This window comes from Cyprinus carpio, chromosome A19 (assembly GCF_018340385.1).
Source record: "Cyprinus carpio isolate SPL01 chromosome A19, ASM1834038v1, whole genome shotgun sequence".
Taxonomy (NCBI): domain Eukaryota; kingdom Metazoa; phylum Chordata; class Actinopteri; order Cypriniformes; family Cyprinidae; genus Cyprinus; species Cyprinus carpio.
Window position 1 is genome coordinate 5,490,787 of NC_056590.1, and position 27,304 is coordinate 5,518,090.

Sequence of the window (27,304 nt, forward strand, 5' to 3'; positions counted from 1 at the left end):
GACATCATCCATAGCGAGCTCAGCCCCGCCCCACTACTCTGAGCTGAAGACTCTCAGATAAAAACTTTTACTGCTATTTAGAAGAACTCTTAGTGCTAAGAAAAAAATGTTTTGTGAATACGGGCCCAGGGAACATAAATTAAGTTATATTTTCCTTTATTTTCTTTTGAGTAGTTAAACAATCCAAAGAAGACAACTTTATAACAGAAAGAAAAGTCACTTGGAAAATTAGTTCGGGTGAACATTAAATAAATCTGATCAAAATTTCTCTATGTTTAATATAAATTAATCTTCCTCAGAAGAGAAAAAAACAGCAAGTCCCTTCAGTGTCTGACTTATATTATATTTATGTTCATAAGCTTTTTGTTGGCTCACTCTCTGATGATTTATAGGCATTTATATCCAAAGCAGGATTCGAAGGAGATAGAATATAATCAGAATATGGGCCAGGGTTGTGACAGGCTGGAAACACCCTGCTCACTGCATTCCCACATCATCTGGATGTTGTTTTGCTTGTTTAATGATTCAGCCATCATTAGATGTTTTCATGTTCTGTGACCAGTCGGGATGATCACAGTGAGGGAAAGTGTTGTTTCTGGCCTGAGACGTGTGGCTTGTGTTCAGACTCTGGAAAGTCTTTGTCACAGCACAGGCAGCTCTCTGTTTGAACAAGAGCATGTTGTGTTTGTTTAGCAGGAACCAGTCATTTTTCAGTTTATTTATTCACACACTAACTGAACTGACTTGTTTTCTTTGTGTTTCTTCTGAGCTGATGCTCGTTTCCTGTAGCTTTATGTCATTGTGCTCTGAATAATTTTGGCTCTGTGATGAAATGATGAATTCCTCTATTTTAGTCGCTTTGGATAAACGCATCTGGTAAATGCAGAAAGTCAGTCATTTATACAACAGATCTTTTCAAAGCAGCTTTATAAATAACAATTTTAATGCTGTTGTTAATGTACATTAATTGTCTTTTTACTGATCAAAACTATTATGATTTTTTTAAATGTTTTTTTGGGTGATCAAACATGCCATTTTCCCAGGACATGTCCTGGCCAGGATTTCTATATTGCCTAAAATATCCAGGTTTTTTCTTTGTTTGCTGCACAGACCAGTTGTTGTAATGCAAAGAACCGTGAGAGCTCTAGAGAGCAGACGGCTTCTTGTGCTTCTGAATCTCTCTCACAGCACTTTGATGTCATACACTGATCAGTCTACTTAGCGCTGCTTCAAGTCTAACACTAATATGTTCACGTATTTGATCACTTTGACAATTCTCTGTAGATCCCACCTTCTCACGCACCACGATTGGTCGCTTATGTACAACGTCCGCCTGTTATTGGTCAAATGATCGTTACCTTCATTAAGAATGAAAACAGGAAACCAAAGCCAAAACCTGGATATTTTAGGCAATATAGAAATCCTGGCCAGGACATGTCCTGGGAAAATGGCACATTTGGTCACCCTAATGTATTTAGTCTCTTCTGCTCACCAAGGCTGCATTTATTTGGTCAAAAATGCATTAATAAATAGTGACATTCAGCCAAGTATGGTGACCCATACTCAGAATGCTCTGCATTTTCCGAATTAGAATGTAAAACAGCTGCCATTTTTTCTATGTGAATCTCTCAAGGTGGTATTGAAGGTGGAGAGAGAAACTGCCACTCCCCCACCCACAATTTACTTTCTGTGAACCATTAGGCCACGACTTCCCCACAGCATTAATTATAGTGAAATATTTCAAACAGCTGTTTTCTATGTGAATACTGTTAAAACTGTGAGTCGCAGCTGTATTTTGTCACACTGATCTTCAGTGTCACAATCAGAATTCAGCATCATTACTCCAGTCTTCAGTGTCACATGATCTTCAGAAATTCAGACATTTAGGGCAAGGGTTTCCACAAAATTATTGTGCAGTTTTCAACATTGATAATAATCAGGAATGTTTCTTGAGCAGCAAATCATCATATTAGAATGATTTCTGAAGATCATGTGACACTGAAGACTGGAGTAATGATGCTGAAAATACAGCTGCACATCACAGAAATACATTACAGTTTAACAGATATTCATAGATAAAACCATGGAAGCCCATTCCCTCCACTTTGAGAAAAAAAATAATTCTGTAAGTCATAATAATGAGAGGTTTCTTTCTTATTATATTGAGAAACCTTCTAATAATAATGACTTATTTTCTCGAAATAATGCTGTGTGACTTCCTTTGAAAACCCCCTGACATCTGTGATGAGAAATGGGTTCTGAATGAACATGGTGAGCTGCTGTCCAAAGCTGAAGCTGTCAGAACGGTTGCTGAAGTTTACAATCAGCTTATCAATAAAGTCGACAAAAGAAGATACATCTCTCTGTCCCTGAACCTGTTCCTGCACTGCTGGGAAGTGTGCACAGTCTCCCTGCAGGTCTTCCTTGAACACCTCAAGTTTCCTTTGAAAGGAGCGGACAGCTGTCTTCAGTTCACAAATTGAATTGTCCTTGCTCTGTAGCCTTAAATTCAGTTCATTCAGATGTGAAGTGATATCAACCAAAAAGGCCACATTATCCATCTGTTTCTCATTTTCTAAACGGAGAGAAAACTGTGTTGCCTTCTGACTTTGCTCTGCCAAAAAAGACGCTAGTTCCCTCCTGATGGACCAAAAGCGTGCTAATACCCTGCCTTTGCTGAGCCATCTCACATTGTTGTGCAGCAAAAGATCATCAGCATTGGCGTCAACTTCTCTGAGGAATTCCCTAAGCATGCGATGCTGGTAGGAAGAGAATGCCCTGAGAAAATTGATCATTTTCATCATTGTATTCATCACCTCAGCATGCTCATCTGACAGGGATGCGCAGAGGACAGATTGATGAATGATGCAATGGTAAATTATGAGATCAGGACTGTCCTTTTTCAGTCTTGCTACAGCTCCTTTCTCTCTCCCTATCATAGCAGGGGCTCCATCTGTGGTTATTGAAACCACTTTTTTTGGCTCTATTCCTCTCTTTGTTAACATCTCCTTAATGGCCAGGTAGATGTCTTCTCCTCTTGTACTGGTCTGAAGGGGAGTGACACCTAACAGGTCTTCACAGAATGCTTTCTGGTCTGTGTTGAAAAACCTGACATACACTAACAACTGAGCATTGTCACACATGTCAGTGGACTCATCCACAGCTAAGTCTACACATGATGCCTTATGCACGGCTTCATCTAGCTGGGTTAGCACATCCTGAGTTAATATTTCACTTTTCTTTGTGGCAGATGATGCTGACATGGGTATTTGCTTTATTTTATCACAAAACTCTTGTTTTTGTTTTCCCTCAAGTAGTGTTTCGGCTACTGCACTCATGCATTCTTTGACAACCCCTCCATCAGTAAATGGCTTTTTGTGTTGACCCAAAATCCAAGCAACTCTGAGGGAACACTCATGAGCATGTTGTTGGGCAGTGAATGTGTGGCTCAGGATCTTGGTTGACTGGTCATATTGGGCTCTCAGACTACTTATTTTCTGTGATCTCACTTCAGATTTGAGTGGGTATGTTTGTTCATAACCTTTATGTTTTGTCTCATAATGGTGTTTCACATTGGCACTTTTAATAAGTGCCACGGTTTCTGAGCATATGAGACACACACCCTTTCTCCATCTTACTCGTCTTTTTCTCAACTTTCTCCGTCTCACTCGTCTACAGTATATCTCTCCCTTTCTCCTTCTCACCCGTCTTTTTCTCAACTTTCGCCATCTCACTCGCCTGTATTGCTCCCTTTCTCCGTCTCACTCGTCTTTTTCTAAACTTTCTCTGTATTACTCATCTTTTTCTAAACTTTCTCCATCTCACTCGTCTGTATCTCTCCCTTTCTCTGTCTCACCCGCCTGTTTCTCTCTGTTTTCTACATGTATCGCTATCTTTCTACCATCTTTTAATGTGTAACTTGGCTCTAATTCTCTCATCTGTCTGCACTGAAGACGACTCTCAATGTTTGCTGCCTGGAATGCACAGGCTTGATAAAATGAGTGGTATCACGTGGGATGGCTTAACTCGCATGCAATTGGTCTATGCTTTTCCACTACCCCTACCGTAAGGACTACATAAGCGGCGCCGGATTAAATGTAAGCGCCCTATCAGGTTTTAGATCATATCATAACCTTCCGTTTTGGCTGTAGGTCAAGGTCCGTATGGGACGGCTTCTGTGACCTATGTCTTATTGTCTCGAAATTATGCGTAATGGGTCTGAGGCTGAAATCAAACTCGGGTCTTCTAGTCAACTGAACTACCTCTTTACCACTGAGCTATGGAGGATGACAAATAACAAAAGGACCCAAGGGCAGAAGAATAAGAATGCAACAAAAAGTGCTTTACTGAGCAGTTCAAGTTCAAAAGTACAACAAAAAGGAAGCTGCGCTTCCACAGAAAAAAATACAAGAAACAAAAGATGGTCAAAAGGCAAATCCAAAAACACAACAGACTTGGCTTTCTTGGCAAGGATAACACATGCAGAGTAGGCTCAAGACTGAGCACAACTGAGAGAAAGAGGCATGCTTAAATAGGCAAACACAAATAAGATAATGATCTGCAGGTGGGAGAAATCAAGTCCTAATGAGTAGCAAAACAAAGAATTCTACAAAAGCTGGGGCCACCTAGTGGATGGGAAAGTCATTACACGGCATAAGTGTCAGTGCCAGATAAAGGTTGGGAGAGTCATTACAAGTCAGCACCAACTAGAGGCTGGGAGAGTCATTACTAGCTGGAGCCTTACAGGAGCCCCTCCTCCAAGATCGGCTCCTGACGTTCCCCTAGCTGTGTTGTCCATGGCAGTGGAACTCCCTGATGAGATCTGGGCCTAGAATATCTCGAGCTGGCACCCAAGACCACTCCTCTGGGCCATAACCCTCCCAATCCACAAGATACTGGGTTATCCCACAGACAGTGCAGTTGGCGTACGGTGTAGGCTGCCTGACCACCAATGATGGGAGGTACTGGAGGGGGTTTCCTGGATGGGGACAATGGAGAATAGACAACAGGTTTCAAACGGGAGATGTGAAAGGTGGGATGAATGCGCATGGACCTGGGTAGAAGAAGTTGGTAGGACACTGGGTTGATCCTTTTGAGGACTTTGAGGGGCCCAATGAAGCAAGGTGCTAGTTTCCGTGTCTCAACATGCAGAGGGAGATCCCTAGTAGACAGCCACACTCTCTGTCCTGGTCTAAGTGTTGGTCCAATTCTACGGTGCTGGTTTGTATGCCTCTGCTGTTGTTGAGTGGCTCATAGTAGGACTACTCGTGCTCTCCGCCACGCCCGTCGACACCTCTGGACAAGTTGAGCAGCAGCTGGTACACGGACCTCAGGATTCTGTTCAGGGAACAGAGGGGGAGGAAAACCAAACTGGCATTCAAAGGAGCACATGCCTAAAGAAGAGTGGTGTAGAGTGTTGTGTGCAAATTAAGCCCAGATCAGCTGAGAGTTCCAAGCAGTCTGATTGTTAGAGACCAGGCATCTGAGAGTCTTTTCAATCTCCTGGTTGACTCTCTTAGTCTGTCCGTTTGATTGGGGGTGAAATCCAGAGGACAGGATGGATGCCCCAATTAGACGTCCGAAAGACTTCCAAAACCGGGAGGTGAATTGGGATCCCCGGTCGGACACCATATCTTGGGGGAAGCCATGGATTCTGAAGATATGTTGCATGTCCACTGTCTGGCCTGCTGTGGGAATCTTGGGCAGTGGTACAAGATGATAAGCTTAAAAAAAAATCGGTCTACCACCACCAGAATTACAGTGTTACCTTGAGATCTTGGTAGACCCGTTACAAAGTCCAGTGATATGTGGGACCAGGGGCATTTAGGGATGGGTAGTGAGTGCACTAGGCCATGAGGGTGGGTTCTGGGTTCCTTGTTCTGGGCACACACAGCACAGGCAGCCACAAAAGCTTGAACGTTTCGTTGCATGTTGGGCAATGGCCCCACTGTAACACATCAGAACGCATGGAGTTAGGCACAAAAAGGCGACCCGGAGGGCCGTTACCTGGGTCGGGATGTTGCTGTTGGGCCCTCTTCACTGCTATTTCGATTCCCCACTGCATTGATGCCACCACTCTGGAGCTGGGTAGGACTGGTTCGGGTTTGCCCTCCACTTCTGGTGGATCAAACTGCCTGGAGAGGGCATCAAGCTTTGAGCTCTTAGAACCTGGACGGTATGAGAGGGTAAAGTCAAAGCGGTTAAAGAAGAGGGCCCAACGAGCCTGGCGTGAGTTCAGTCTCTTAGCCTCATGGGTGTGGGTGAGGTTCCTGTGGTCTGTCCAAATAAGGAATGGGTGTTTGGCACCCTCCAGCCACTGTCTCCACTCCTCAAGTGCCAACTTCACTCCCAACAGCTCCCAGTTACCAATGTCATAATTCTTCTCGGCTGGGCAAAGTCAACATGAGAAGTAAGCACAAGGATGAAGTTTGTGGTCACTTCTTGCTCTCTGCGACAAGACTGCTTGTCAACCCCAACATCCGAAGCATCCACCTCGACTACAAAGGGCAAATGTTGGTCTGTGTTAGTTGGTATTTGTGTTCCCCACTGGAGGTGCTTGAGTCGGTCAAATGGGCTTGATGCCATCTTGGTAAGAGCGGTCAGAGGGTTCTGCTATAGCACTAAAGTTCCTAATGAACCTCCTATAAAAGTTGGCAAATCCCAGAAAGCGCTGGACCTCTTTGATGGAGCACGGTTGGGGCCAATTTAGAACCGCCTGAATCTTGCCGGGATCCATCTGGACAGTGCCACTAGAGACAATGAATCCAAGAAAAGAGACAGTGGGGACATGAAATTTGCTCTTCTCCAGTTTGATAAAGAGTCCATTTCTCAGCAGTTGAGCAGTTGAGCCAATTCGGACATGTTGGACATGATCTTGATAGCAACGAGAGAAGATTAGAATATCATCAATATATACAAATACAAACTTGTCTAGCATATCTCGTAGCACACATTAATAAGTGCCTGAAAAAACGGCTGGTGCATTGACTAGCCCAAAGGGCATTACCTGATACTCATAGTGTCCCTTAGGAGTGTTAAAAGCCATCTTCCACTCATCTCCTTCTTGTGTCTTAACAGGGTGGTAGGCATTCTGAAGGTCCAATTATGTGAAAATGGTTGCCCCTTGGAGTTTGAAGGCCGTGGTCATTAGTGATAGTGGGTAGCGGTTCTTTACTGTGATGCAATTAAGGCCCCGGTAGTCAATGCATGGCCGAAGACCGCCATCCTTCTTCCCCACAAAGAAGAAGCCAGCACCTGTCGGTGACGTAGATGGACAGATGAACCCACTGTTAAGAGCGTCATTGATATATTCCTCCATGGCAGCTCTTTCTGGGGCAGAGAGGGAATAAAGTCTCCCTCGAGGAGGGCAGGTACCGGGTAGCAGATCAATTGCACAGTCATACGGTCTGTGGGGTGGCAAAGAGGCGGCACGGGTCTTGCTGAAAACTTCAAAGAGGTCTTCATATTCTGAGGGGACTCAAGACAGCTCAGGAGGAATCACTGGGACTCCGGAGGATACAGGTTTAAGCTTGGATAGTTAGCACCTCAGTGGATTGGGCTGGTGGCTTGAGAGGAATGGGCAGCAGGAGTCAGGAGATTTCGCCGGCAACTCAGAAAAATAACAGAGAGAGAGACCCGAAATACCACAGTTAGTACCCCAACTAATCACTACCCTGGCTGTCCAATCTATATGTGGATTGTGAAGGAATAACCATGGGAAACCAAGAATTAAAGGGAACTCTGGTGAATGGATCAAGAAAAACTGACCAGAGCCCAGAGGTCTCCCATCCAATGCAGTTATGGTCAGGGGTTCTTTACGAGAGATGGGCTGAATTCTCAGGTGTCTGGCCAAAGTAAAGTCCATAATTTCCAGCAGCCCCTGAATCTAGAAAGGCCAGAAGCATGTGATGTTGGTTACCCCAATACAGTGATACATTGAGTGAAACCCCAGAAGCTGCTGGTTGGGGGAATGTGATTCCTCTCATCCCAGCCCCCCTCTTTTTGGACAGAGTTACCTTTTCCTGTCAACTCAGGACAGTTGGATCTGAAGTGGTCTGGATTTCCACAGTACAAGCAGCATTTTTACCTCATGCATCCTTCCCTCTCAGCTAGTGACAGTCTGGCCATTCCCAACTGCATGGGTTCCTCGAAATTCATGGGAAGTGGAGGTGAATCAAGGGCACTGCTAGAAACTTAAGGGTTCAGGCAGTCAGACCTCTCCACAGCGTTCCTGTCTGTGATCTCGAATGTGGTTGTCCACCCTGATGGCAATGTCAATAAGGGACTCTAGGTCAGGAGCCGGATCTCGGAAGGCCAGTTCATCCTTGAGTTCAGGGGACAGGGCATGGTGAAAAGTCACTCTCAGGGCTCGTTGGTCCCAACCGCTCTCTGAGGCTAAAGTGCAGAACTCAATCGCAAATTCTGCTACACTCCTTGTCCCTTGAGAAATCTGAAGCAGTCTGTGGACAACCTCTCCCCCACTGGTAGGGGGGATGAAAGACCCTCCTCATCTCTACAACAAATAGGTCACAATTGTCAGTAAGTGGGGAACACAAAAAACACAAAGCCATAGGCCAGTCCATTTCTTTTCCGGTGAGCAGAGTGATGATGTATGCAACCTTGCTGTTCTCTGTTGGAAAACTGTTAGGTTGTAATCCAAATGCCAGAGTACACTGAGTGATAAAGCCTCGACATCTCTCAGGATTCCCATCATACCTCTCTGGTGCAGGCAGTCTTGGCTCAGGTAGAAGCCCAGGAAATGGAGGTGTGGACCTATCAGCTGGAACGGATGGGGTGATTAAAACTGGAGAGGCTTGAGACATAGTCTGCTCACTTAAGCATTGTAGGATCTCAGTTAGGATCTGCTCACGTCTGTGAATGGTGGAAGCTTGGCCAGACAGAGCAGCTAGGATACGGTCAACATTGGAGGCAGGTGGGGCATCTTCTGCTGGGTCCACTTCCATGGTTCAGTCTTGCGGTGATGGGTGTCTGAGGCTGGAACTGAACTCAGGTCTTCTAGTCAACTAAACTATCTCTTTACCACTGAGCTATGGAGGATGACAAATAACAGATGGACCCAAGGTAAGAAGAATAACATGCAGGCTTAGATGACTGAACAAAAAGTGCTTTACTGAGGAGTCAAAGTTCAAAAGTACAACAAAAAGGAAGTTCCGTATAATAGAATCACCAATAACTAGAGCACTTTCATCAGGTTTCTCAGTGGGTGCGTCACTGAGTGGGGAGAACCTGTTTAATGTTTTGATCGGAACAGAAGAGTGGTGTTTAGACCCACGACTATCTTGCCTCACAGTCACCCAGTTGCCCTGCTGCAGAGGCGCTGTTACTGGAACCGAACAATGTACAGGACTCCCTGAGCTAGTCGCATCCAAAGCCATATCTAGAGCCCTAACATTCTTACTGTGCTCAATTAAAGTTTGGATGTGTGTCTCTAATTCTGAAATCTTCTCTGTCAGCCTAACAATTTCCCTGCATTTATCACATGTGAATCCCTTGTCACTGACAGAGATAGATAAACTATACATGTGGCAAGCAGTGCAAACAACAATAGCAGGAGAAGCCATTACTCACCGTGCTTGATGAAAAATTCTTACCACAGTTGTTTGATGAACTTGTGAAAAACTGGAGCGAGAGAGTAGTGAGAGAGAGGAGAGGAGAAAAGAAAACAGCGATAGGCACGAATGGAAACGCGAATGACAAGCTAACAAATGCTAACTGCACTCTCGGATTTAGATCAAATTAATCAGATTAGATTGATAGATAATATCAGAAATATGGTGGGAATTAAGTTATATTTTATCACTTCAAACAACAGAGAGTGATACTAAGATATAGATTCTAAAGAAAAACAAAGCTACACGGAGCTACGATCACAAACCAGCAAGGCAAGCACGAAGCAGGAATAACACTGTCCAACAGCCAACAGGAACTAAGTCATCATTATGAGAAAGTTTCTCATTATTACAAGAAACTAAGTCATTATTATGAAGAACTAAGTCATCATTATGAGAAAGTTTCTCATTATTACGAGAAACTATCCCTTACCAAAAAGTAGTATACTCCAAGTTTATTTTATTAAGTATACTTAAGTAAAGTTCAAGTATATTTTGACTTTTTGTAAGTATAAGTCAAGTATACTTAATTGTCATTATAAGTATATATCTTAGAAGTACATAAAGCCCATTTCTGAGAAGTACATAAAAAGTAAACTAAAAGTAGACTTTCCTATTTTTAGTTTAAAATAAGTATACTAATAGCACACTTGAATAAACTTCTTTTTCGTAAGGGATGTCATTATTATGAGAATCTAAGTCATCATTACGAGGAAGTTTCTCATTATTACGAGAAACTAAGTCATTATTATGAGAAAGTTTATGATTATTTTGACTTACAGAATCATATTTTTTCTCAACTGTTGCGGGAATGGACTTCCATATAAAGGCCGGGACACACCAAGCTGACTTCAAAGAACTAGCAGCGACGGTGTTGTCACCTCACGTACTTTATGTATTTTTACAAACGTATTAGAATGATTGGGAAAGATCACGTAACATTTAAACAACCTTCTGTCTGTACCGCCTTCATTTACGTGCTTGTTTTCATAACTTTCGCTTTAATTCTGGGGCACTGACTCATTCACTAAACCAGAGGTAGAAAGAGTACAAAAATATTCTACTCAAGTAAAAGGATCATTACAGGAATTAAATTTTACTTAAGTACAAGTAAAAGTACCAGTCTAAAAATCTACTCAAGTAAAAGTAAAAAGTAGCTCGTTTAAAATTTACTCAGAGTAAAAATTACTTAGTTACATTTTAACAGTGGGAGGGAGGTAAAAATGGGACCAAGGGTGTCAAACTCAGTTCCTGGAGGGCCATAGCCCTGCACAGTTTAGATATAACCCTAATTAAACACATCTGATCCAGCTAATCTAATCATTTAGGCTTATTTGAAAACTACAAGGTAGGTGTGTTGGAGTAGGGTTAGCACTAAACTCTGCAGGGCTATGGCCCTCCAGTAACTGAGTTTGACACCCCTGGGATAGGCCTATAAATCTCAAACCAGTTGAAGGAGTCAGTTATTTATAATAATAAGACATTTGGGCTGTTACCAGGCAAATTAAATCAGTATCAACAAAATTCATCTTTTCAATGCAGAGAAGTTGCATCTGAAGTGGCATTTAGATGTACACTCACCTAAAGGATTATTAGGAACACCATACTAATACTGTGTTTGACCCCCTTTCCCCTTCAGAACTGCCTTAATTCTATGTGGCATTGATTCAACAAGGTGCTGAAAGCATTCTTTAGAAATGTTGGCCCATATTGATTTGTAAACCCTAGAAATGGTTGTGCGTGAAAATCCCAGTAACTGAGCAGATTGTGAAATACTCAGACCGGCCCGTCTGGCACCAACAACCATGCCACGCTCAAAATTGCTTAAATCACCTTTCTTTCCCATTCTGACATTCAGTTTGGAGTTCAGGAGATTGTCTTGACCAGGACCACACCCCTAAATGCATTGGAGCAACTGCCATGTGATTGGTTGATTAGATAATTGCAGTAATGAGAAATTGAACAGGTGTTCCTAATAATCCTTTAGGTGAGTGTATTTACACACTGTTTAATGCAGGACATGAATGCATTTAACCTGCAGTTACACATGCAAAAATTATATTTTGATATATAAGACATAAAATGTTGAGTACTCATTTGAAATTATAAGAAATAATAAAATAATACATTAAATGTGAAAGTAAAATCGCCAATAGGTGTCAGCAAGTCACTGTTAATAAGTGAGTCATTGCGATTGAACCGAATCATTTAAATGGTTGATTCATTCAGGAACGAAACGCCGTCATTCCCCAGAGACGCAAAATGCAGAATTATTTTTCTTGTCAAAAAACAGGCAATATGGTGTCTAAACCGCAAGTCTCTTAATTAACTTCTTGTTAATTGAACAAAAAAAAAATGCTGATTTTTGGAAGAAAAACCCACTCTACGTGTGATACTGATTTACTATATGAAATTATATAAATATATACATTTTCTGGCCCTATATCTTCAATTTTGTGATCATTTTAACAGACTGAATCAGGCAGAGAAAGAACACACTCTAAATGAGCGCACACACTAGTCTAATCTACTAGACTTCACGGCACTCTGTAGGAGTGATTTGTTTGGTTTTTGGCAAAATACTGATAATGTCAAATCGTACATCGTTAAAACAACAATTACGATATTATCGCAGATCGCACTCCCTTCACCACTGTTTTTTTTGGTTAATTTGTGCAAAACCTTTTGCTAAACTGTCAAAGCTTCATTTAAACCACCAATGCAACAATGCAAGTATTAACCTTACCTCTAAATGCTTGCCAAGGGTTGATGTTGAGATTTTATAAACTGCTAGTTTGGTCTCCCTAGGCAAACACAGCTTAGACTGCATAATAGAGCATAAATATGGCCATGGGGTTCAGTTCATTTCCTTCGAGTTCAACTTCAGCAGAATACTACAGGGTTTTGTTTTCAGTGGTGTCTGCACCACTAACGCCTGTTTTGTCCATCTGCATCTTTCTTGTGATTTTAGCGCAAATTTGCCCTCGATCCTGCCCATTATTTACTGCAGTAGTTTCCAGGGAGCAATTTTTTTTTACTCTGTAATTATTGCGATTGAAAATGTAGCGAAGTACAATACTTCAAACAAAATATACTTAAGTAAAAGTAAAATTACAGATTTTAAAAATTACTTGAAAAAGTAGAAGTACACAAAAAAACTACTCAATTACAGTAACGCGAGTAAATGTGATTCGTTACTTTCCACCTCTGCACTAAACTTATCATTCAATCTGTGCTCTCACTCGCACCTGTGGTCCCAACGTGATTCAACCGACGAGTTGAACACACCAAACAAACTAGCTCGACCATTGGCTTGGTGTGTCCCAGCCTTAAAACAGCTATTCTAAATTGTAATATTATTTCACAATTTTTACTGCATTTTTGATCAAGTAAAAGCAGCCTAGGTGAGCAGAAGAGACTTCTTTCAGAAACATTCAGAAGTCTTCCAAACATCTGAGCGGTGATGTATAATGAGAGTGAATCTGTAACCGGAATTTTTTACAGCATCAGGATGATCTGATGTTTGAGCTGCAGGTAGCTTTTAGTCCTGTCGGAAGTGAAAGTATAAAAGCTTTTATGATATCTCATATGTCCATTATATGAAAAGAGCATTGATAGTTTTGATGTTAATGTTGATAAAGCTTCTTCCCGTTTCTGACATGAGCACATTTAAATGCACACCAGTAAGCTGATAACACAAATGTTAATAGCTTATTAAGATAACCTGGTTTCCCCGTTTACACGCACATCAGTAACCTGACAACGCAAGTAAGCTGTTTTTACATAACTTTATTAATAAATCAGGTTAATTCCCTTTAGTGACATCAAAATATAATCATTCGCGTATCTGACTCCAAATATTCCATGTTTGTCAGTTGTGATGTTAAATAAATCTTGCAGTATGTCAGCGTGAAATTTACAGCTCATATTATCCTCTCATGCAGTTATATAGCAGCATTTTGACTGAACCGCTTCTGCTGCACGAGATGCTTTTGTGATATATTTCTTTCTCTCTTTACTGCAAAACTTTTGCTCTGTCTAGATGCACTTAAATTTGCACAGTCACTGGGCGCGTTTACATGCACATTATTAAGCTGATTATGCTTAATAAACCTAAAACGCAAGTGGTCATGTAAATGTGGTAACCCATTTTCTTTTATCGGACACAGGTAGTTTTTTGCCTCTTACCCGGATATCGCACGGCATGTAAATGCAATAACCTGCTTTCTATCAGATTATTGAAGTGCGCATGTGTAATACGTGACAGGAACACATCATTAGTGCAGATTTAAGCACATTTAAAAACAACCACAAGGTTGACCAAAGTGCTGTACATTAAAAACAGTACATAAAAAGAGAACTTTAAACAGCAAAGTAAAATACACACAGTAAAATTCATTTGTTGTTAAATGCCATAGATAAAAAAAAATAAGATTTAAGCTTTGATTTAAACATAGAAAGAGATGATACCGTTCGAATTGACATTGTTAAGCTGTTCCATAGTTTGGGTCCAACCCTTGCAAAGGCTCTGTCCGCTCTATGTTTAAGCTTAGTCCTGCACACAGAGAGTAAATCAAGTTCCCTTTCAGTCAGTCACGTTCAACGTTACGTCAGTGACTGACGAATCGGGGATCTCACTAGAGACTTCGGAGCCGAGCCTTCAGGTTCTAAGCAAGAGTGTCATCAAGACGAGTTTGATGTGTTACGGCACGTCAGCGGGGGTTGCCAGTGCTGCTGCCTTTTTCTCAGCGTGCTGCAGCTTCCCATTCTGCAGTCATGCTGCAACTCCTCCTGGGCGCTTCAACACTTTGGTGTTTTCTTAATTAAAAGAGCATTTCCTAAAAGAGCTCCACGAGTGACGGGGCGTCTTTTTAAAGATGTCTTTCTACTCGTGCGTTTCTGGATGTGGTCGCTTCCTGGCTCCATCGGATGGTCACGATCGCTGCATCTCGTGCCTGATTCGGCTGCGTTGCCTCCTTCTGGGAGAGCGGCGTTGCCCAAGTCAGATCAAGAGCTGACTGCTTTGCTTGCCCGGGCCGCCGAGAGCATTGGGCTGCCATGGAAGGCCCCTCCATCTCCCGAACACTCAAGGCTGGACAATTGGTTCTTGGGAGTGCCGCATGCAGATCCGGTTCCATTCTTCCCGGAAGTGCATGAGGAGGTTACTAGGTCCTGGAGGGCACCTTTTTCTGACCGAAACAGATCTAGTGCCTCCTCCGTCCTCACTACCCTGGACGGCGGGGCGGCTAAGGGGTATGTGGAGATCCCCCCAGTTGAGCGCGCTATTGCGATGCAGCTTTGCCCGCAAAGCGCTGCCTCCTTGAGGGGTAATCCACGCCTCCCGTCCTGGGCCTGTAAGTTCTCGTCCGCACTGACGGCCAAGGCTTACGGAGCTGCCGCCTCTTCCCTGCACGCCATGGCCTTCCTGCAGGTCTACCAGGCCAAGGCGTTAAAGCAGCTGCACGAGGGTAGTTCTGACCCAGGTGTCATGCAGGAGCTGCGCACTGCGACGGACCTTGCCCTACGGGCGACGAAAGTCACAGTGCGGTCCCTGGGTCAGACGATGTCCGTGCTAGTGGTCCAGGAATGCCACCTTTGGCTTACCCTGGCAGATATGAGGGAGTCCGACAAGCACCGCTTCTTGGACTCCCTGATCTCCCAGGCTGACCTTTTCGGTGATGCGGTGGAGAGCTTCGCCCAACAGTTCTCCACCGCGCAGAAGCAGACGGAGGCGATCAAGCACATCCTGCCCCAGCGGCCCACTGCTGCCGTCACCCAGATGAAGAACGTAGTGCCTCCGCTTGCTCATCACCGAGGGCGCCCTCCTGCTGCCTCCACCTCCGCTCCAGCCCGGCCTCAGCAGCAGCCTTCATGGCCACGGCATGGAGCTGGCACCAGGAAAGCAGCGTAGCCCGTCTCTACCCCGACCTGGCCCATAGAGCGCCAGGGCAAGCGGCGCCCCTGAGACGGGAAACCCGGAGTCTCAGGATCCTGCTCTTCAGGAGATGGTGAGGGCACCGCTCCTTCCCCAGGAGGAGGGCCGGGCGGAGAATCTTTTGTTTGAAACGATACTCCATGTTTAGAAAACAAGGATCCCAGTGGTAGCATGTATAAGGAGAAAAGTGTAGGAGCAAGGATCGATCCCTGTGGAACACCACAGGAGAGGTGTACTACTGAAGAAGTATGTTTTCCAATACATACCGAAAACTTCCTATTGGTTGAATATGACCGAAACCATATTAGAACGATGCCCTGAATGCCTACATAACTTTCCAATCTAGAAATTAAAATTTTATGATCAACCATATCAAATGCTGAACTGAGATCTAAAAGGACCAAAGCAACAGCATTCCCATTATCAGTAGACAGCATAATATCGTTTGTAACTTTCAATAACGCAGATTCAGTACTATGTAATTTTCTATAACCTGAATGAAAAGTTTTGTATACTGAGTTTGAACTCAGAAAAGACTGTAGTTGAGTAAATACCACCTTTTCTAAAACTTTTGAAATAAACGGGAGATTGGAAATCGGTCTAAAATTACTTAGAACAGAAACATCAAGATTGGGTTTCTTCAAAAAAGGAGTGACGGAAGCATGTTTAAGACAGTCTGGGACCATACCATTCTGGGTCCATTGCTATTACATTGAATATCAATGATCTTCTGTCTGTTTGTCCATACATTAATATCCAAATGTATGCAGTTATTAAATTTGGATATTATTACATTTATATAAATAGTCATGTAAATGCAGCTTACTTGCATTGTCAGGTTACTGGTGTGTATGTAAACATTCTCAAAAGTTTGCATGGATCCGGGCGGTTGATGATCCGTGATGGGGAACACAATGTCAGGAAGTGGATTTGTGTTTCAAAGCTCATTCCCATCACTGCGCTTGGCTCCAGACAGTGCTTTGTTATGGGAAGCCAAAAAAAATGTTTGTTACCATAGTTTCACTATTCAACTCAAAAAAGTTTTTGCCCAAACATTCAGATTTTAGGTTTGATGTTCAGTGAGTTTCAATGACCCCGTTGGCAGATAGACTATTTTTCTTCTTAACAAAACAAAACATTTTTGTGATACACTATCATTCAAACATTTAGGGCAAGTGTTTATTCATCAAGGATGCATTAAATTGATCATCAAGGATGCATTGAAAATATCTTGTGTAACAGCTATTTTTTTTTCTTCTTTTAAATGAATATTTTAAAACATCTTTTAGTCATTCTGCTTTTCAAGTAAATGTATCTTGATTAAAAATGTTTAGATATTTGTATTGGAAAACAATTTGTGTGTTAGTTGTTGACACTATTTCTACTATATTTCCACCCTTTTTCACTTCACTTTAATCATTCTGCAGTACGAAATACTTTGTACATTTTGTGCTGCATCAATATTACAGTAAGTCTTAGCTGCATATGAAGGCCTGATTATCAAGGGAGCCATAAAACTGTCTGTCAATACATTTATTTGAGATTATCATCTGTTATTGATGTGATTAAGTATGTGAGTCAATATGTAGTGATCTTTGTTTATGAAGTCATTAAGCGTGTGTAAGTCATTAAGCGTGTGTGGGTTTCACATTTGTGACTCACTCAACAAAACACCGTTCTTTAATAAAAGCAGTTTTGTTTTGTGGTTAGCTATTTGAGACGTGCACGTGATGAAGAAACTGACATACACAAACAGCCCTTCCTCTGAGTCTCATTATTCCAGTGAATCCAGTGCTGAAAAAAAGAAACCCATCTGGATTTTCCAGTAAAACAATGAATAGCTTTTCCTCCAGTGTATTTGCCTTTCAAAAGCTCTTTCAAGGAACACTCCCTGTTTTCTAGGTGGTCATTATTTGTATTAGATTATGAATCGCACTTCTCTGAAGAGGAATCGCAAACATTAGTGTGATTCTTAAAGACATTTCAGATCTGTGTTCCTGTAGAAACACGCAACTGATCCACAGGAAAAAAAAAAACCCGTTATCTTTCCATTTCGAAGCCTTTGCTTGGAAGTCATCTGTTGTTGTTCCTATACTGAAAAATGGAGATTCTGACTTTCCTAGTAATTATAGGCCTGTTCATACTTTTCCTACAGTGTCCAAGTTGCAGAGAAATTGATTGCAGCGCAAATAACTAATCATTTGAATACTAGGTTGTTTGCCATGAATCCAATGCAATTTGGCTTCACTGAAAAAGTTAAGTCTTCATTGGATAACGGTAGGGTTATTGGATCAGTGTTTCTTGACCTCAAGGTTTTTGACACTCTTAGAATTCTATTGTCTAAATTATTAGGTTTCAATTTTTCTCCAGAGATTTTGAATTGGATAGAATCATATTTCTCAGGTCGAACACAATATATACAAGTACAGAATTATAAACAACAGCCTTAAGTATACTCACAGGTATACCCCAAGGATCCATTCTGGGTCCATTGCTATTACATTGTATATCAATGATCTTCTGTCTGTTTGTCTAGACATTAATATCCAAATGTATGCAGTTATTAAATTTGGATATTATTACATTTGTATTAATGTAATGTAAAACAGTGAGATCTTAGATACTAACATAAAATGATGTAAATATCAGTCATCGCTCTTAGTAAGACGAGACTGAAATAATGCAATGCAATGCAAAGCTGATTGTGAGATAAATGCTCCTCAGAAGATGTGAGATGTTCTGGAGGCTTGTGAAGATCATTCGTCCACTAAGGAACAGTGAAAGTAAAGCTTCTGGAAACAAACACTCCTCAAAAGATCCTGATAATCAGATTTGAGACTCTAAAAATGATTGATGGAGAATAAAGTAGGGCTGAGCTGCTTCAGTCCAGTAAGTGTTCATCTGGAAATATTAATGCAGTTATTCTGACATATACTTGATAAAAATCAGTCAAAATTTGACAGCAGAGAGACACGCGAAGCTCGAGCTGAAGCTGGACGTTTGTACAATTACACTAAAGGAGCTGCTAGGATTGTAGAAATTCAGTCGCAACTGATGTTTGCTGGTAATTCTGCTTTTCTATTTGGCTAAATCATGTGGGTTAGTTTCATTAATTACCCCGTGTTTGACTGTGATGTAAACTGCTGTCCGCCCAAAGGATTCCCTGATATCATCTCACCTCCTCCACACTTTTAGTAACATGCTATACTCAGGAGGAATTCCGTGCGTAATGGCCTGAGTGTGTTTGTGTTTGTGGAATCCCCTGAAATGGGAAATGTCTTGCTGATGACTCACTGTTTTTATACAGTGGTTATCTAACTCCTTTTAGCAAACATATTCATGCTCTGTCACTGTGTTTGAATGTTCAGTGAATCAGTTCATCCAGTATGCATGACAAAGAATGTGATAAAACAGGCTACAAATAGCAGTGTGTGAGATGCTGCTGACTGATATGTATGCATTTCTGAGGGCAATGTACGGAAATATTTACACACCTCAGTGAAAGTATGAACATGTCATGTGATCGGTCCAGAAACAGGACTAATCAGATGCTCGCTGTAACTGGAGTAAAGGGTGAGTTTCACCTGTTATAGAAAAATGTCATCATTTACTCACCCCCACACATTTTCCCACTCTGGATTGAAAAGAGGTAACTGTGACTATTTGTCTCGCAATTTGACCTTTGTTTCTTGTAATTCTGAGACAGAGTTCTGACATTTTATCTGCCTATATTTTATTTTGATCCATTCAGACATTCTGCAAACTGTAAGTGAATGTGAAAAAATTAGTAGGATGATAGGACTGTTGAGTGTTCTTGTTCAGTTCTTTCCTTTTTTCTTGTAATTCTGAGTTTATATCTTAATTTTGAGTTTATATCTCTAAACTCTGACTTTTTTTCTTGTAATTCTGAGTTTATATCTCTTCATTCTGACTTTTTCCTCTGAATTTTGAGTTTATATTTTGCCATTCAGACTTTTTGCTTGTAATTCTGCTTATATCTCTCAATTCTGACTTTTTTCTCGTAATTCTGAGTTTATATATCTAAATTCTGAGTTTTCTTGTAATTCTGAGCTTATATCTCTCAACTCAGACCTTTTTCTTGTAATTCTGAGTTTATATCTCAATTCTGATTTTTTTCGTGTAATTCTGAGTTTATATATCTAAATTCTGAATTCTTTTGTAATTCTGAGATTATATCTCTCAATTCAGTCTTTCTTCTTGTAATTCTGAGATTATATCTCTCAATTCAGTCTTTCTTCTTGTAATTCCAAGTTTATATCACTCAATTTTGACTTTTTTCTTCTAATTCTGAGTTTATATCTCTCAATTCAGACTTTTTACCTCTGAATTCTGAGTTTTCATTTAATAATTCTGAGAAATAACTGTGAGAAAAAAAGTTGCGATTACCTTTTTTATTGATTGATTGATTGATTGATTCGTCTGTTTATTTTTATTCCATGGTGGAAAGTGGCTTCCAAACCTGTTTGATTTTCTCTTCTATGTGGAGATTTTGGAGAATGTTAAGTAAATTCTTTCAGGTTCCCTTTGACTTCCATTGTATGGACAATGCAAGTCATTGTGACTTTTGGGTTCCACTCCAGAAGGTAAATGACATACTTTTTGGATGAACTATGACTTTAACATCAGATGTGTTTCCATCACCTGCTTCATCTCTGTATCTGTGTCAGCGTTCATTGGCCTGCAGGAGGTGCTAGAACACTTAACTAGTATTGCTGCTAGAGTTACCGGTATGGATGGTGTTATTTTCCGATCATTTACAAATCTAGACTGTCTAATCTGACCTGTGTTGCAGTCTGGAATTAAACCACACCTGGCCAGAGGAGAACTGCCCTTCCCCCGACTGTGCCTGGTTTCTCCCAAGGTTTTTTCTCAATTTCTGTTCCTTGCAACTGTTGCCTTTCACTTGCTTATTGGGGACTCTTAATTTCTGGCAATATCACTGAATCATCAATGAACTGAAAAACTGACACAATCTGTGTTGTATAAAGCGCTATATAAATAAAGGTCAAGTCAAGTCACCTTTATTTATATAGCGCTTTTAACAATACAGATTGTGTCAGAGCACTTTACAGTATTAAATAGGAAAATAGTGCGTCAATAATGCAAAAGGACAACAGTAAACAAAATTTTTAGTTAAAGGCAGTTCATCATTGAATTCAGTGATGTCATCATTCAGCTCGGTTCAGTTTAAATAGTATCTGTGCAATCAAGTCAATGATATCACTGGATATTAAGTGTTTCCAACTAAGCAAGCCAGACTAAAACTTAACTAAAACTAAAACACTCTTCCGTGCATCAAGAGTCATATCACATGAAAAATCAAAACTCCCCGAACAGAATCAAGTTTTTATATATATATATATATATATATATATATATATATATATATATATATATATATATATATATATATTTATATATATATATAGTGAAATTCTGTATTTTGTTATGAGATTGTAAAGATATGGTGATGCGGATTACGCAAGAAAAATTCTGATCATATTGTCTTGTATTATTATTATTTCATCACATCATGAGATGTAATCTTCAAAATTTAAATAAGTTGTGCTTATGAAAACTTAACTTGTGTTCTGGTTTTATTATCATTATTACTGAATGCTGGGTGTTGTAGATGATGTTTTACTGATGCATTATTATCGGTTTCCAGGTGTTTGTTGTTCTCAGGCTGGAAAGGGTCTCTCTGGTCTCGGTTTCTCTTTCAGTTCGAGTGGGTTTTCTGGTCCAGCAGAGGAAATGACTCAGGCTTCTGCTCTAGTTTTAATAAGTATGTTTAAGTAAGTATGAGTATCATTTTGAGGCGTGGGCGTGTCTGATGTGAGAATATAAGCGTGCGTACCGCGAGCATCAATGAAGCCTGACAGCAGCGCGCGCGATGGTGAGTAACCCATCAGATCATCATTCAGGATGACTCTTTAAAAGCTTAATATCTTATATCTCACATTTAATTTCTATATTAATTTCTCACTATATAACACGTTTTCTCTTCGCTGCGCTTTGGTTTCTCTAGTTTCTCTTCACTGTATTGCTTTTGCCGGTTCTGTCTGGAGCCGGAGTGGCGGCGAATGGACACACTTACCGGCGCACGGATCCGGTCACCGGACAGCAGCTGCAGTGTAAAAGGTGTCCGCCGGGAACCCGCCTGGGCGCGCACTGCACAAGCTCCCGCGAGACGGACTGCGTGCCGTGCGGCCAGGGTCTGTTCACGGAGTTCTGGAACTACATCCCGGACTGCCTGCGGTGCGACGCGTGCTTCGATCACCAGCGGGTCGTTCGGCCGTGTAACGGAACCGTGAACACAGTCTGCGAATGTGAGGCCGGATTCTACTGGGATCAGCACTTCTGCAGGAGACACAGCGAGTGCAAACCGGGTCACGGAGTCAAAGCTTCAGGTGTGTGTGTGTGTGTGTAACTGTCAAAAATGTATTTATATTTTTACACTTATTACTTTTAAATTTAAATTATCTAAAGCAAATCATAACTCGCAATTTTTTCACACACATTTAATTATATTTAGTTAAAAATTCATCATCTTAATAATAATCTTAATATTATCATGATATCACACATTTGATTATTTATTTTATATAACATCAATAATTCAAAGTTTTGTCTTAATATCATACATTTAATGATTTAATATGAATTGTTATAGATAGATTTAGATAGATAATATTTAGATCTTAATACATTTAAAGTTATATTACATTTCATAACTCATAGCCTACACTTTTCCCCAAGTGTAACTGTAGTTTGTTTACGGTTGCTGGGCAACAGCACAACAACTGATACTCACACCTGTTAACCTGCATCTGCATCACGTTGCTTGGCATCTGAAGGACTCTGTGTGAACTGTTGATGTTCACTATTAATAAATTCTTAGTGGGTATTGTCACACAACTGGTGTTTTGTTGGCTATGGTCAGAGTGCAGTGACATGGTGTCTGCACTGGTTTTATTCACTGGGACTGTTGTGTAAAGTTTGATTATGTGTCTGCAGGGACGCCACACAGAGACACAGTGTGTGAGATCTGTCCAGACGGACACTTCGCAGATGTCAGAAAGACGAATGCAGGATGTGTTACTCACAGTGCCTGCAAGACTGATGAACAGCTGGTGCTTCCCGGATCCAGGTGGCACGATAATGTGTGTGCAAGCTGTGACCATCTCACACTAAAAGGTACAGGAACACACATTCACAGTTACATAGCAACTGCACAGACAACCACTCAGATTACCATAGCATCTGCCTTTTTAAATTTAAATCTCACAATTCTGAAAAATGTGAGCGGTAAACTCAGAATAGCGAGATATGATCCTAGAATTGAGAGAATTGAGAATTGCAAGATATAAATTCAGAATTACAAGATGCAAACTTAAATGCAGAATCGCAATATAAACGCGGAACTGTGATATATAAACAGAATTGCTGTATTTAAACTGCAGTATTTGACGTTTAACAGCTTTTTTGTCTGACTTTTATTCTTGTAAAATGTACTCCAGTAATCTTTTTTTAATCGTAAAAAAAAAAAAAAAAAAGATTTTTACAGTGTGGTTTTGCTACGTACTACGTGTACTGCGTTTGACTAACCGGGATTGGTCACAGCACTTATATACTGCTGCTCTTTTGTTGGTTTGATTGCTTCTGCTGTGCTCATTGTTAAGTCGCTTATGTCTGATAAATTATCTAATGTAAATGTAAGGGGAGAAATTATAGCCATAACTTGTGTGAGAATGTTGCATCTCTAAATTGATCCCCTGCTGGTGTTTTTCTTCCAGAATTGGTGGATTTATTTCAGCCGGTTCTGTCCGGTCTGCAGATTCAGTATGGGGCTCCCACTGAGCGTCTGCAGAAGTTAGTGTGCCGCCGTCTGCGCAGGAAGAGGAATGGCAAGCGAGCTGCGCTGCTGAGGGCCGAGGGTCCAGTGCAGCAGCTCCAGCTCTGGAACGACGGGACGTCAGAGGAGGCACCGCTGAACCTGCCGGATATCCTGGAGGAATCGCACCTGAATCTCCTCGCGGACAAAATCGCACGCAAAATCCTGCGATTCCAGCATCGCTGCAGTGGCCCTGCACTGCTAACATTATGACAGAAGAAACCTGTTCACACTGCACTGAAACACACAGCGATTTGCATTTGATACTGTCTCACCTGCTTTATAGAATGTAGAAGTGCATCAGATTTTGTCCTGACCGTTAACTACTTTGACAGCTGGATTAGTTTAAGGTTCCAGTGAGGGATGTGTGACGCTCAGATTGTTCTCATGCACTTTACAGTCTATCCTGCTAATAAATTTCACATGCTGTATTGTACTAGACTCCACTATTTTGTAAATATTACAGATTATTATTTTTATTTGTATTGGTTTTGCATTGAAACATTTTACTCTATTTATTGACTAAACTGTACCATACTTAAAACAGCTCATTAAACAGTGAAAAGAGCTTCTGGCAGTTGTGGAATATATTGTCTCTAGGGTTTTTCCGTGATCGGAATGCGTCTGCTGTCATATTTTAGGGAAGATATGAGTAATATCTTATATCTTATCTTATAATATTATACATGACATTTTGCAAATGCAACTGTTAAACTGACTTCTGGCTTAAATTGATTGGTTATAGTGAGTTTTTAAAGACAAAACAGACAGTCAGACTAGTATTTTCACATATTTTAATGATTATCTTAAGCCTCACTGTACACAAGTAATGTTTTTTGCATAATTAAAAAAAAACAAGTATGGTTTTGCATAATTTCCTGAAACAGGATATGCCTTTGTCATTTTTAATTTCAAAGACATCACATTTAATTTTGATATATTTAGTTACTAAAATCGTTATTTTGCAGTTTTGTTTTGCATTTACTTATTCAAATTTCATAGTTAATATTTGCTTTATTTCATTTCAGCTTTATTTAAATTACTAAAGATTTTTAATATAGTTTTAGTTAACAATAACTGCAGTTCTAAATGACCAGATAAGACTTTCAACCCAATATGAACATCTGTCTGGATAAACTCTTTTCCTAGTTGAAATGTCATGTTTGTTTCCACAGCTGTGCCTTTTCAAATGCATTCTTAAGTGAAAAAAAAAAATAAAAAAAAATATATATATATATATATATATTTACAAATGTTGTCTTGGCAGCTAATACAAAATAAAGCAATTCAAGCTGAAGTACTAAAATTACTAAAACTAAAAATGAAATAAAAACTAGATGAGTAAACTTTGTGAACAAACTTTGAAGTTGGCTTGAGAAAGCCTAGCCTTAAAGATGCTGTAAAAACTTGACGTTTAACGGTTTAGATAGATAAGATGTTGCTAGCACATTGCAAATGTGATTTAACATGTTGCTAGCATGTTTTTGGCATGATAATCCTGTTGCTAACATTTTTCAAGCATGATTACCGTGTTGCTAGCATGTAGCTATAATGATCCTAGTATGATTAGCATGTTGCTTATATGTTTCAAACATGCATTGCATCCCAATTCGCATACTTTCCATCCTAAATAGTATTCAAAATTAGAATTAGTATGTCCAAAATCATAGTATGTTGAAATGAGTATTCCAAAGGTACCTGGATGGTATACTATTTCCGGTAGAAATTCAAAGTGCATATCGGTGCAGACTCTAACGGCTAATATTGCCCACAACCCATTGCACATTGGATGATGATTCGATTAGAACTACAAAGACGAATAAAACATGTTTAAAAAAAACTACAAAGATGGCAGATACACGCACCGACGGACAGGTCAAGAAAGTGTTTGGGTAATAAATAACCTGACCTGATGAAAAAATATTTATTTCATGTTTTCTGCATTTCATCTGCAACAACACTGTGAACTTTTATAGAGATATGATTGGTTAACATTATGCAAACACATGATAAGAGTTCTCGGCATGAAAGACTTGCGATTGCCAGATCAATGTGCTTCTTCATTTCTCTCCAATACGGTAGGAACTTAAATTAAATGGTATGTGGATGATGTTAATTGTGATAAAAGATGATTGACAGGCCAGTTTAAACTGACAGGATGCACGTAACTAAACAAAAGATCGGTCCATTAAAGACGCAATTATGATGAAGTAGTAAGTCCCAAAGCTTTCCTACTATTCTGATACATACTCAATAGTATGTACCTTTTCTTCACAAAAAGAGTATACTTTTTGGGTATAGTATAAGCAGGTGAATTGGGATGCAGTGCATGTTTTTAACAAGATTAGCATGTTGCTAGCATCTTTAAAATGATAAGCATGTTGCTAATTAACATGTTAGAATATTGTTAGCATTATTAGCAACTAACGTTGTTTGGATGATTAACATGTTGCTAGCATGATTTGCATGTTGCTAGCATCTTTCTAACATGATTATCATGTCGTTTACATGTTTTAACATGATTAGCATATTGTTAGCATCTTTCTAGCATGATTAGCATGTAGGTAGCATGTTTTTAACATGATTTACATGTTGTTCTTTCTAGCATGATTAGCATGTAGGTAGCATGTTTTAACATGATTTACATGTTGTTATACTTCTGAGAGATTAACTGAGGATTTTGAGTAAGTTGCAGGCTTTTTGTATGAGTTTGGAGAAATGAACATTTTGTAAATGATTCAAGACATTTTCCAACGCTACTGAGAAAACCAGCAATAAATACAACAATACTAAAAATAAAATATTAACAAACAGTATATAAACACAACACTTGTTTAGAATAGTTTTGAAAGCTTGTAGCTTTTACAGACAGACACAGACAGATACAAATAGACAAACACAGACAGACAGATACAGACAGACAGATATAGACAGATAGACACAGACAGACACACACATAGACAGAGAGACAGGAAGACAGACAGACAGACAGACAGATACAGACACAGACAGAAAGATGGACAGAGACAGACACAGACAGAGAGATGGACAGAGACAGACACAGACAGAGAGACAGAGAGACAGAAAGACGGACAGACAGACACACACAGACAGAGAGACAGAAAGACAGACAAACACGGACAGATAGATACAGACAGACAGACATACACAGACAGACAGACAGATAGATACAGACAGAAAGACAGACATACACACACTGTAAAACCTGATAAGTTAAGAATACTCAAAACATTTGACAAGTGGGGCGTGGCTGAGAGCCATGGGATCCAAGCCAAGCCTTGCTTCCATGATCCCACCCCACTCATCACAATGATAATTAAATACAATTTGCTTCTGTTAACAGCACATTCATTCAGATCTTTATAGTTTAGTGCTAGGAAGCAACAACACACTGGTATGTATTAATGTAGTTATCAAAAAGACTCACAATACTTGCATGTAAATATTCAGACAACATGCAGTATATATAGCCTTTAAGTTTTGCTGCCCATCCTCATCCTAACCACAGGCTCTACTCTTCACCACAACGGTAACACTACAAAACCAACATAACAGAAACATATGTAAATCTTAACATAACACAACATTTTAGTACTAACTTATGTCTTTCTATGTTAATCTTGTGTAAAAACACACAAAATAATAATTAATTTCTACATTTATTTTCCTTGTTGGCTGATGCAAAGCATGCCGGGAACTAGAAAACGCAATCATTTTAAGTTCATCTTACTACAACAGCATTTTGAGTTTCTAGAACTTATTTCAATTGAGTCCAATGAACTTTCACTATTATTTGAGTGAAAT

At 40.2% G+C, this 27,304-nt stretch overlaps 1 protein-coding gene across 1 annotated transcript; it reads left to right on the top strand.

The window, feature by feature from the left end:
• Positions 1 to 21,103: 21,103 nt before the first annotated feature.
• On the top strand, positions 21,104 to 24,047 carry LOC109086044 (tumor necrosis factor receptor superfamily member 11B-like). The gene is made up of 4 exons (XM_019100529.2): positions 21,104 to 21,481; positions 21,614 to 21,995; positions 22,603 to 22,782; positions 23,382 to 24,047. The coding sequence occupies exons 1-4, from the start codon at positions 21,479 to 21,481 to the stop codon at positions 23,690 to 23,692; spliced, it is 876 nt and encodes a 291-aa protein (XP_018956074.1). The 5' UTR covers positions 21,104 to 21,478; the 3' UTR covers positions 23,693 to 24,047.
• The last annotated feature ends 3,257 nt before the right edge of the window (positions 24,048 to 27,304 follow it).